Source organism: Telopea speciosissima, chromosome 4, assembly GCF_018873765.1.
Source record: "Telopea speciosissima isolate NSW1024214 ecotype Mountain lineage chromosome 4, Tspe_v1, whole genome shotgun sequence".
In the NCBI taxonomy this organism is placed as follows: Eukaryota; Viridiplantae; Streptophyta; class Magnoliopsida; order Proteales; family Proteaceae; genus Telopea; species Telopea speciosissima.
The window spans coordinates 3,691,381-3,704,754 of record NC_057919.1 but is presented as its reverse complement, the minus strand read 5'-3'; the positions used below and the strand labels follow the sequence as shown (position 1 = coordinate 3,704,754).

Sequence of the window (13,374 nt, the reverse complement as noted above, 5' to 3'; positions counted from 1 at the left end):
AATATTTTGGGATTCAAACTGAAACTCGTCAATTTCTGATTCCACCATTTGCATAGCAACTTCTGAAAGTTGCAGCAGGTTAGTATTCAATGAGGAATTTATCAACACTTTATAGGTCGCCTACATGTTTTAGATGTGAGAGCAGAAGAGGCCATGACTGCAATTGTGTAAGCAAGTGATGGAGCCATAATGTCACTAGACATTAATTTCCAACGGCTATATTCTAGGTTTCTAACGGCTCTATTCCAACTGCTATATTTCAACAGCTCTTTTCCAACGCCTAATTCTCCCTTCCTCTATATATATTTGTATTGTTAAGTACATAGTTCGAGAACTCGCGAGATCTCGGCAAGTTTCTCGGTTTTTTGAGAAACCGAGACGAGATGGAATATGATATTAAAAAGTACAAGATCTCGCCGAGATCTCGCTAAAAAAATTCTCGGGTTGACCCATGAAATGACCCATCTACCAGTTTATTTACTTACAATCACAGGCTCAGGATGATGACATGAGTATGAACACCATGCTTGCAAGTTTCGGAAGCATGAATATAGATACTACTAGTGAGCGACAATCGTGGCATTCATCTCAACCTCATCATGACTATGATTATGGCCAAGAGAGCACCGGTTCCGAATATAGTGGCTATGGTCAATTTGGGCAGTCAACACATGAGTTTGACAATCAAAGCATTGGATCTGGTTTTGGGCCCATATTCCCAGTCCCAAACCTGCCATACCCATACATGCCTCAATATGACAGTAGCAATGGATCTCAAGCCTCAAACCAACCGCCTCTACCTCTTCTATACCCTAGGATAGGGGGGTTGGAATATGTTGATGACAACACTTCTTTGAGTGTTGTGGCAAACTATGTGCAAAACTACAACAACACTATGACATGGGAATTCTATGTGGATATGGTTGGGACTAAATACATTAACATATCACATTTTATGTAATATTTGTTTAAAGATTGACGTATTGAACACTTTAACATTTCTAATGCTTATTTAAGTTGTTTTACATTAATTGAATGTTTTTATTGCTTTCTACTACTAAACTATGTGTAGAGTAAGGTATTTTAGTACGTCGTCGCGTACCAACCTATGGTCCAAAGTGAAACTCATATTTGGACTTTGTTTTTACAAAATCTGATAGTGTCATTGTGTTTAAATGGCCTAAAATAGGCTGAATACCAAGTTTCAGACCCAAACTAGGTCTAAAACCCACTGAGTTAAGGCTTCGAGTCGGGGAAAAAAAAAATGTACCAACTCGGCGAGATCTCACCTAGATCTCGACTCGACTCGGTTTTTCCAAGGGTCGAGTTGGTACCAAGTTCCGAGTTCTCGAACCATGGTTAAATATAGAACAACAAAGAAAAGAAGAATTTGAGTCCAATGTAACCTCTTGTGGTGAGTGAGTCTTCATTTGAGTTAGAGGTCCTCTTGTGGTTGAGTGCGTCCCCAAGTGACCCTAGAGCTAAGTGGTCCTCTTTGACCTTTGATTTAAGTGGTTCTCTTTGGCCCTTGATATCTTGTACTTGGTTTCTTATCTTGGCAATAAAATTATTTTATATTTTTGCACCGCATCAGCAAGGGAAGAAACAAAATCTTTCTGCTTGATATTCATATACCATACTTTTCTGAATGGACAATACTCAAATAGGAAACTAAATAAAAGCCTAATAAATAAAAGTCTAATAAAATAAAACTAACACCAACAAGCCCACGTTTTTATGTAGGTGAAGGGAAGGGAATCCCTAAACCTACGGCAGTGTTTTTTGCTGCTCTTCTTCTTCCTTTGAAGATTGTCTTGTGTTGATCAAGGCTGGTGGGATTGGTGTGTGATCCAATCGACACCTTGCGGTGTGAAACTCAAATGGTTCCTTTAAAGCTCTCTTTTCAAGTTCTAGTTCAAGAATCGATATTTAATCAAGTTATCAATCAAACAAGCTGCTGCCAAGGAAATCCTGCAACAACAGTGAAGTTTAAATCATCCCAACCATAACCCCCCTTCTTCTAATCCTCTAAACCACCAAACCCTAGCATCCCTTCCATCTCTGAACATCCTTCACATAACCCAAATTCTGCCTAGATGAAATCAGCCATCAAAATACTACCATATTTGGATCATAGTTGTAAAGGAGTCGCCAAGGTGTCCAGGCGGATCTCTAGGGGCCTAGGCGACTGCCGCCTTGGTGCAAGGCGCCTTGCACTGGTTTAGATGGTATCGGACCAGGTTCTGGCACTTATTTATGCCAAATATAATTTAAGTAAATGATTTGTATTTCATTTACTTAAGTTATTATTCATAAATAAACTAATACCCCCTATTTGAATCCAATAAAAATAGTTAAAAAACTAAATTCCAAAATGATAAAAAGTCAACCCCCCAGTTCAAGAACAAAAACTGAATTTTTGGTGGTAGGTGAAATTTTCAACTTTCTAATGTTGGGTTTTTTCTAAAATCTAAAAATTCTATAAATCTTAATATGGTAATTGCTAAAAACCTTAAGTGCGGTAAAATATTCATTTGTTTTGATATTTAATATTGTTGAAATAGGCTGCTTACTGCTTACCCGATTGGGGTAAGCAGTCCTAGTTCCACTAGGATTGGTCCTACCTGTCCTAGCTTACTAGGATTAGTCCTAGTCAAGTTAGGGTGGTTAGTCCCACTTTATTTATGTTTCTTTTTCTTTATTTTTTATTCCTTTTATTGTTTTTCCCCAGCCGAGTCCTAGTTTGGGATTCCTAGTTGTATTAGGAATTCCTAGTAGGACTAGGACTGAGTTAAGTTTCTATTTTCAGTTGTAATTCTGTTCTTTATATAAACAGGGCCTGAATGATCGATTTATTCATTCAAGCATTCTCTACATCTCTCTTTTAACAAATATTTTCATTTAGAGCGATTTTGACAGCATTCGCGCATACCAAATAAGGTTTGACTAGAACATAACTCCTTCAATATAAATCAGATTTAAGCAATCTTGGATTTGTTGGAAAGCTGGTTTTAAGTTCTACCAAATACATAAAGTCTCATGTAAAAATAAAATCATTTTATCAGTCAAACTTCTTAGAGAACAAGAACATTTCTCCAAATCGAGAGCAATTTAATTACTTATTGATAAGATCATATTTTCTAAGAATAGTATAAACCAAATGTATGTTTTGATTGTTTCAAACTTCCAATAGCTTGCTTCTTCAGTTCTGCTGGCTTCTAGTTCTATGTTAATTTGTTATGACTTTATGTGGCTTAATATTGATTTTTTATTACTTTATGCGAGTTAATGTTGATTTTGATGACTTGATGTTGCTTAATAATGATTTTTTATGACTTGATGTAGTTTAATGTTGATTTTTTATGATATAAGGTACATATTGTAGCATACTAAATAATGTTAGAAAAGAGGGGAAATAAAAATAACACTAGGGTGCCTTAGTCACCTAGGCGGGCACCTTGTTGCCTAAGCACTTAGGCACCCCTCCACCGCCTTAGGTCACCTTGCCGCCTTGACAACTATGATTTGAATAGAGTTTCCCTCTCCCCCTAAGGAGAACTCGATCCAAACCCCTGCCCTAATTTCCCATCCTAAATCCTAGATTCCACCATTATTCCCTTTTCAAAAACCCAAAAACCAAACCCTAAATTGCTGCAATTCAATTCCAGCTCACTTCCAACCATTAAAACTTAACGTAATCTTCACTCATAGACTCCCCTACATCAACTTAACCTAACCTTCACTGATAGACTCCCCTACATCAACTTAACCTAACCCTACCATCAAACCCTAGGTCTCATCAAATCCTAACCCTAATTTGACCAAAAACACCAATTTTGACTTACCCAAATCACTGTTCAGATCAGATCCTGGTTGTCTGGCTTCTAGTTGGTCTTCTACCAATCTAGAACTACATTACATGGGTACGCATGGACAGACACACACATGGAAGGAAAGGGAGGAAGATAAACTATTAGTTCTTTCCACAAGAAGGAAAAAAATTACATTTGAAGTGAAATAGCATGTAATAAATCATTGCTGAAGTTTCAAAATACCAACCTCACATTCGGATCAAGTCTTTCTTTGACTTCAATTCGTTCCTTTTCCGACAACTGTTTACAACGGTCATCAAGAGAGAATATATAAGGAGAGAGAGGATGAGAACATGCCACAAAGAGCATGTCAAACATCACATTGTTCCTCCGCAGTTCCTCTTCCTACAGCAGCATGTAACATGTCACAAATTTCATTAGAACTAGACTGTCTTGACATTAAATCAACATCAAGAAACCAATTTCATGAAAGATTGTCCCTAGAGTTACATACCGTCAATGTATGTTCAACATTTTTTATCTCAGCAAGAAGGCGTCCTTCATCTATGAAAGGCAGTTTTGCGATACCCTTCAAGGTAAAGAAAGCAAAAGGCAGAAAACAACAAACCATTATTCCCTGTCAACCTTCTGACCCAGAATCCAAATCACAGTATTTAATACACGAGAGAGAAAAAACAACCTGCCAAGCATACCGCTTGCCATTCATGTCAACTTCAAAATCTGATCAACACAACCATCAAAAAGTCAATATTCCTACATGTGGCCTATGACTTGAGAAAGCATTGATGAAAGAATGAAGCATACCAGTCGGATAGAAATCACTAATTGGTGAATTAGGATCAGTCATCAATCTTTGATAATGCATTGGAAGTGCATGAGCACTGAAAATAAGTCCAAACAGTCAGCAAGTACCACACAACATGGAAAATTCAAAAAACAAAGCATGGGGCTAAAGACAACCTTGCAGCTGGAAAAACCCCCAACAGCTGATTGAATGGTTTGAACGGAGCACCTAATTCAAAGCTTATGTTCAACTGACCAAGATCCTTGAGATCAGAAGCAAAGGGTGCATAATGGTAAGGATAAAACCTGGAAAGAGTGAATGACAGTGCGAATGTGAACATTAAGTTGAATCCATACAAACCAGAAAGTCAATACGAGATAACACTACTATCATGACTGCATGTTTACAGGCCATATAATTCCCTATCTCCCTTGGTCAGAATTACTTCTTTTAACTTCCCCAACACCTTCCTTTCTTTTGGGGTGGGGGTTAACATGGGGGTTACATGGGAGTTAACCAAACAATGGATAAGATTCACATTGCTGGACAAGAAGAAAACAAGCATTAAATACAACATGCCTCTCCATGACATTCCAATGTACCTTTTATTCATGACAAGGATAAAAAGGTACTTAAAAAAAAAAAAAGAGCATCCCAGTGCACGAGGCTCCCGCTGCTGCAGGGTCTGGGAGGGGCAAATGTACGCAGCCTTACCCCCACTTCGTGGAGAGGCTGTTTCCATGATAGAAAGGTACTTATAAAGCATACAACAAATGTCCTCTTATAGAATAGGTGCACCCAGTCTCATAATTCCCAGAAACCAAAATTATCAACAACTTCTATCTTAAATTGTCCATCCAGAACAACAGCTCTGCTTGCATTCTCGCATTGAAGGGCAACAATAGTAGAACAAACAATTATCGTGTAGCTCAGACAAGCCAAACTTAAATCCAACCTAATGGCCTATGCCAAAAATTACCATGATCAGATTCTTTAATCATCAAATCCACACTTCTTTTTTGATATTTTTTCTTGACATTATTTTCATTATTCAAAAGGATTCAATGCATGGTTGCATTTATGATTTATCCATTCAAGCAGATTTCTCGTATAGTCAAATCTCCTAGGCCAGGACCAATGATCAGCACAAGCAGTAGATGTAGCCAAAAACAAAACTGAACTGAGTGGCACATCAGCTGAGTTGGTGGTCCAAGTCAGGCCACCTGAGTCTCCTCATAGGGCAAGGTTCAGCTGGTAACCATTGGCCATGGCCCATGAGTGAAAAAGGGAAATGAGCATTTTTAAAAACATGCCGGTGTGACAAGGCAGATTACTATTTGTTTATAAATAGAAAGGAACAAACAAAATCTGTTTGCCAAGCCATGTGGCAAAGTGTAATCGGGCTGAAAAACTTCAAATATAGAGGAAACGAAGTGCTAATACACATGAACCAGTTTAGCTCCCTCTGAGTAAATAAGATTATGCTTAGAGTGCAACACTTGTCCAATTCAAAAGGCCGCATCATAAAGTAAGATATACTGGACAAATCCATCTCCCATAATTAAGGAAAGACAAGAAGAAACCAAATGAATAACAATTACAAAGACAGTCATATTGACAAGCAATAAACAAGTCAAAGCACACTCACCACTGCCACGAGCAAACCCCCTCATAATAATAGCGCATGACCCAACACAGGCCTTCTGTGTATTTTAGGGCCTACCAAAGAAAAGAAATGGAAAATTATATTAACCTAAAGAAAAGAAAATTCAACAACAGACAAACTAAAATGAATAACAACCTAATTTAACAAAATTCAATTAGTCAACTGAATTAAATACGATTTGAGGCAATTATACTTTTTTTTTAATGGGTATGGCAAATACATGTTAAATAGGCCCAGATTGGATATTTTCATAAACATGCTTTTATGCCATGTAACAAGGACATTTATATAGTTAGGAACTTGGTTGAATTGATTCTGCACCAGTTTTAATGACTATATGATTGAACTTATTTGGTTGTTGAGAACAGTATAATTCTGATGGAAATCATCATGCAAGTCACAACCTAGATTAGGGTCAGGTGCCCATGAACATAACCCTAATATATGTCAAATAAAATAAGAAAAATTGACTTAGATTAAGGTAAATAAGTGAGACGCTGTGAAGTACCAACTTTCTCTATGATAAAGCACTCCCTCCAACCAGTGGACTATGCATTCAGCATGCAAAATCCTCCCAAAAACCATTAAAAACACTAAAACAGCAGTCTAAGGTACAAGCTACAGCAAATTGCAGTACAATTAAAAGGAAAATCAATGTATCTCAGGTGTTTAACAAAACAGGGTTTCTAGAGACCCAAAATCACAAAACTCAAATGAATCACAATGGATCTAATGAGTACAACTGAGATGTGTTCTATGAATAGGAAAAATAGAGCAGCATATGAATCTGGACTACCATCTTAATATATAGACAAGCAACAACAATCCAGGAAGGGACCGCATTAATGATCAGGGTCCATCTCGCCAAGACAATGCTGGTTATTACTAAGCTAACCAATATCTTAATAATAAATGTTGAATTGTATAGTGTATACCGTAGGGGTATACATGGGATTTTACTATGTAATTTCTTCCTTTGTTATTTTTACCTTTTTCCCCTCTCTAATGGCCCTAAATAGTAGAGTCAGTGAGAGAATAGGGGTAGCAGTGTAATTTTCCTTTTGAAGCTGTCTTTATAAATAGAACCTTGGCTGATCTAATTGATCATTCAAAAATTACAACCTATAGGATTGTTCTTCTTTCTTCTAACATGGTATCAGAGCATCTCTGATCTAGGGATTAGAACAGTCCTATTTGCTATCGTTTCTCTCTCCTTCTTCCAGCCGCCTTCTTTCCTTCGATCCCCTTTCTCTTCCTTCTTCTTCTTCTCTTCTTTCTTTTCTTGGTTCGAAACCTGCACAAGGGGCAGCATCCATGAGGTGATCATCGATCTTATGCTGCCCTCTATTCACCTCAAATATCTCATGGTTTAGAAGTTCCACAGCACCTAGTCTGCAATATTTGGCTCTTCCCCTTTTGAAGGTTGATCGATTTACACTCCAGGGATCAAGCCTTTCACCTTTGGAAGTCCATACCCACAGCAATAGGACAGCTCCTATCATCCTTCCTACACCAGAAAGGATCCTGCTGCAGAAATCGATCTCAGCATTTGGGATTTTTCCAAAACTCTGTCCAAAATAAGGACTACTCTGACTACACTAATGGAATAAATTCCGTATTCTTACCTCCTACCCATATTTTAGACACATTAAAGTGGTCCATTACAATGAATACCCTTTGGACCAAAGGCCCAACCCAACCCAAGACTTTTTTCTACTAAACAAACAGGATTCTGTGTTTTATCTGTATCTGCATCACATAGTCAAGGCGTGCACATCCTATATCCAGCATAGTTGTCATGGCATCGCCATGGCGCCGCCATGGCATCCTGGCGCTGGGGGAAAAGGCATATCGAGATCCGCCATGGTATATGTATAAATATTGAGCGATATGGCTTCCATGGCGTCGCCATGGCGTCGCCATGGACGCCATACCACGATATATGGGTATGTCGACCGATATTTGAACATTTAATGTATAAAAGTCAGGTTTATATATATATATATATTTTTTTAAAACGATTTAATAACTTAGATGCTTTTTCGTTAATGTGTATTGGAGGTGTAACTTTTTCAAGTTACACCTACAATACACATTATCATAAAACTTAAATAAACATAATAACTTATACTCTTATAGTCTTATACGGTTATACCCTAATGGGGGAAATAGAAAATTAGAAATCGCAAAAGGAAAATCGAGAGGAGAGGGATCGTGACTCCGGCAAGCGGCAACGGTAACTTCCTCGCTTCCTGCAACTCTCGAGTCTCGGCAGCCTTCGAACAAGTTCGAAGTTCGAACTTCTCCAGTTCTCCGGCAATCTCCAGGACTCCAACTCTCCAAGTAAGTAAATTTTTAATTTTTTTTTAATTTGGATCTTCTTCCTCCTCCCAGGCAGACGCCGCAGACCTCGTCTTCTTCTTCTTAACTTCTTCTTCTTCAGTTCTTCTCCTCCCAGCCTCCGGTAGTGATTACAGCCAGTAGTATCGGTTTTTTTTTGTAATTTTTTCTCTTGCCTTGCTTCCTCCTCCCAGGCAGACCTCTTCTTCTTCTTCAGTTCTTCTCCTCCCAGCCTCCGATCACTACTACAGCCAGTAGTATCGTTTTTATTTTTATTTTTTCTCTTGCCTTGCAAAGCCACATTTGCACACACAGTGACAGGGAGAGAGTCGAGAGACAGGGGGGGATTTATTTCAGTTAGTAGTCCTCGACTCCTCTCGGTTTTTATTTTCTTTTTTCTTTTTTCTTCTTTGCTTGTACAGTCACGGAGACAGGGACATAGTAGAGAGGCAGAGGGGGGAGGGATTCATTCCAGTCAGTGCTGTAACCATAGCCTTCTCGGTTTTTTTTTTTTTTTCTTTTTTCTTCTTTGCTTGTACAGTCACAGAGATTCACAGAGACAGGGACATAGTCGAGAGAGAGGGGGGAGGGATTTATTCCAGTCAGTGTTGTAACCATAGTCCTCTCGGTTTTTTTTCTTTTTTCTTTTTTCTTCTTCTTGCCTTGCAACTAGCTTGCTTACAGTCGCAGACCTTGGGACTTCTTGCCTTGCATTTTTTTTTTCTTCTTCTTGCCCTGCACAGTGCACACATACACACAGTGTCACACACAGAGACAGGGAGAGAGTCGAGAGACAGAAGGGGGGAGGGATTTATTACAGCCGAACTATCTCTGTTTTTTGTTTTTTTTTTTCCTTTTTCTTGCCTTGCAGTTGCAGGGTTGCACAGTCACAGAGAAGGTGTTTGTTTTTTATTTTTTCTTCTTCTTACCTTGCACACAGGCCCACAGCCACAGGCCCACACATACACAGTTACACTTACACACACAGAGACAGGGAGAGAGTCGAGAGACAAGGGGGGGAGGGATTTAATAGTTATTACAGCCAGTAGTCCATCACTATTCACTGATTTCACTCACAGTCTCAGCCACAGACTCACAGTGTCACACACACAACAGCAGCAAGCACATATTCAACTCCATAATTTCATTTTTTTTTTTCCCCTCCATCCATTAATGTTAATCTGCTAAAAACCAGTACTTGGATTTTGTGTTTTGACTGTATTCCATCCTAGTTCAGCTTAATGTTAATATGCTAAAAATCAGTTTAATTGTTTTTTTTTTTGTTTTGTTACCTTTGTAGTCTAGTAGTGTCTTTCACTCAACTAATGGATGGTTCTACACCAATTAGTAGTGGGGGTGAAAATATTGTAAGTACTGGAGCTACTCCAGGATATGATCCAAGCAAAGACCCAGCAAGAAAGGCCAAATCAAATGATCCTGGGTGGAAGTATGGGTATTGGTCAGATCTAACAAACAAGAATGTTGTTAAATGCACCCTTTGTGGCAAAGAAATGAGTTGTGGAATTAAAAGATTGAAGCAACATTTGGTGGGTGGATATGGAGAAGTTATTAAGTGTACCAAGACGAATGATTCTATTTCTCAAGTGATGAGGGAAGCTCTAAATAAAAAAAAGAAGAAACAAATTACAGAAGTATTGGATGATGATGATGGTGATGATAATGCTGTAGAAGTTGGAGGGCAAATACAATCAGAAGATACACTAGAAGGACAATCCCAGACTCCTACAGCTGCTAGGGTGGCTCCTAGCTCTGGGACAATTGCTAAGAAAAGAAAGGTTACTCAGCCTCAAGTAAGGGGTCCCATGGATGCTCATGTTAGACGGACTCCTGAGCAAGTAGTCAATGAGAGGCATAATAGTAGTTCTACTCAGACTACTATAGAGAACCGTTTTAGGACACCAGAACAAAAAGCTAGAGTTGATTATCACATTGCTAAGTGGTTGTATCAGCAAGGTATCCCATTCAATGCTATTAAGGCAAGGACCTTTGAGGTGATGTGCGAGTCTATTGCACAATATGGTTCTGGATATATTCCACCTTCATATCATCAAGTGAGAGTGCCATTGTTAAGAAATGTTGTGAATGAAACTACGAGAGATGAAGAAAAATATGAAGAGTATTGGAAGCGATGTATGGGTGCACTCTTATGTCGATGGATGGACGGATAAACGGGGAAGGCACTTAATTAATTTTCTCGTTAACTGTCCAGAGGGGACTTATTTCATGGGATCTGTTGATGCATCTGGTATGGTTCAAAGTGCACAAATGCTATTTGAATTGCTTGATAGCAAAATTGATGAGATTGGTGAGGATTATGTCATTCAAGTTGTGACTGACAATGCTTCAAACTATAAGTTGGCTGGTAAAATGCTTATGGAAAAGAGAAGAAAGCTATAATAGACTCCTTGTGCAGCCCATTGTTTAGACCTGATGTTGGAGGATATAGGTGGTCTGAAAGACTTTAAGAATGTGATAGGTAAGGCAAAAAAAAATAACCACCTTCATCTACAGGCACACACGTCTTCTTAATGCAATGAGGAAAAGAACTGGACAAAAAGATCTTGTGAGAGCTTCAGCTACTAGATTTGCAACTGCTTGTTTGACATGTCAGAGCTTAGTTAGGCATAAGGATGCATTGAAGCATTTGTTTATTTCGATGAGTGGAAGGGTTCTAATTTGTCAAAGACAGAGGCTGGAAAGAAAGTGGAAGAAACGGTGTTTGCTGTACCATTTTGGAACACTATGGAGGATTTTATTAGAGCATCGAAGCCACTTATTGTTGTTTTGAGGATTGTTGATGGTGATGAGAGGCCTGCAATGCCTGAAGTTTATGTTGCTATGGAAGAGGCAAAAAAGAAAATACGTGAACATTTAGCACATAAAGAACGGATGTGGAAGAAAATTATAAGTATCATTGACAGGCGTTGGGAGTGTCAGATGGAGCGTCCATTGTGTGGAGCCGCACTATTTCTTAATCCCGGAAAATTTTTCATGTTCAAGGAAAATGAAAATGGCGAACTGATTGCCAATCTACATATCTCATTGGTTGATGTCATGACCAGATTGGTAGTTGACCCTGCTATACAAGACAAGATAACTTTGCAAATTGATGATTATAGATATTCAAAGGGTTGTTTCGGGAGGGATATGGCGATTAGACAACGGACAACCATAAATCCTAGTAAGTAACTTAGTATTTTTAGTTTGTACCTACGTTGTATGCTACTATGTCTATGATGTATTACTATTAATTCAGTTTTTTTATTATATTTTTATAGTTACTTGGTGGAGTACAAATGGAGGTCGTGCTTTTGAGCTTTCAAAGCTTGCACGACGCATACTAGGCCTTTGTTGCTCTTCTTCTAGTTGCGAGCGCAACTGGAGCACATTTGAGTTTGTAAGTATTAAGTATTAACTTACATAATTACATTTACTTTTAATTTATTTTTTAGACTTTTTTTTTTTCACTTTTGTTATGTCTTTTTATTGAAAAATGACTTTCTTGTTCTCTCTTGTTTATGAATTCAGATTCATACCAAAAAGAGGAATAGACTGGAACATTCTCGTTTGAATGATCTAGTCTATGTTCAATACAATAGCCGCCTCCATGAAAGGTTTCAACAGAGACGTGAGCTGGAAGGCAAAAACAAAACATATGATCCACTAATTCTTGATGAGCTGGATTGGTCTAGTGAGTGGATGGTTACCCAATCAGAGGAAGATTTAGTCCTTCCCAATGATGATCTCACGTGGGATGATGTTGGTAGAGCAATGGGGGCATCGATTGAAGCCCCCATCCGACCAAGGAGAACTCAAGCATCAACCTCTAGAGCCGATGTGACATATTCACGCCGTGGACATGCTAGAGGGAGAGGTAGCTCAAGGATGGCTGATGTTCAGGATGACTCTGAGCTAGATGAAGATGAGGAAGAAGAGGAAGATGATGTGAATGACGACGAGAATGTCGTAGATGACTATGTTGGTGTCGAAGAGCCATGACAAGAAAATCTGCCAAATGCAGATCTTTTAGATGAATATGATAATTAATTAGTTTTGGTCCTTTTGGATATTATGATTATGGATTGTTTAAACTTTGAAGTTTGAACTTTAAACTTTGATCTTTGAAGATTAGTTAAGGACTTAAAGTTATCTATATTTGGTTGATTACTTGACTTTAATAATTTGATCTTTGATTACTATATTCAGTTATCTATCTTAAATTATTTTTTGGCTTTTAAATACATAATTTCCTCTCCTCTTTCATCAAATTCATATATATTAATATATACCTCTTACTTTGTTCAGGTTGCTTTGCTCCAAATCACACACACTGAAGAAAGACTATTGCTATCAAGCTTCAGTAAACAGATTAGCCTATCATTTTATTTTTACTATTGCTTTCAATTATTTGATAGGTTATCTATATTTTCAATTTTTCATACTTTCATATACACTAATGGATATTAGTTACACTTTCATGAATTAAACCATAGTGGCATAGTATATTAGTAGTAGTGTAGTACACTTTCATGTTGATTTTTGATGTTATAGGACATATATTATGGCATACTCAATGACATTAAAAATAGAGAAAATAAAAAATTAAACATGGTCGACATGCTCGCCATGGCAACGCCATAGCGGGCGACATGTCGATATATCGACGTGACACCCTTCCACCGACTTGGATCGCCGTGACGCCGTGACAACTATGATATCCAGAAACATCC

General features: G+C 38.2%; 1 protein-coding gene across 3 annotated transcripts in view; it reads right to left on the bottom strand.

Annotated features, from left to right (window-relative positions):
* LOC122660349 (5'-3' exoribonuclease 3) overlaps positions 1-13,374 on the bottom strand; it is a 46,088-nt gene that overhangs the window by 14,397 nt on the left and 18,317 nt on the right. For all 3 annotated transcript variants that reach the window (XM_043855612.1, XM_043855613.1, XM_043855614.1), the window contains 6 exons: positions 6,266-6,336; positions 4,794-4,922; positions 4,638-4,714; positions 4,513-4,553; positions 4,327-4,401; positions 4,060-4,217 (listed from right to left, as the gene is read on the bottom strand). In XM_043855612.1, the coding sequence (XP_043711547.1) occupies positions 4,060-4,217; positions 4,327-4,401; positions 4,513-4,553; positions 4,638-4,714; positions 4,794-4,922; positions 6,266-6,336 (551 nt within the window). The remainder of the gene's footprint in view (positions 1-4,059; positions 4,218-4,326; positions 4,402-4,512; positions 4,554-4,637; positions 4,715-4,793; positions 4,923-6,265; positions 6,337-13,374) is intronic.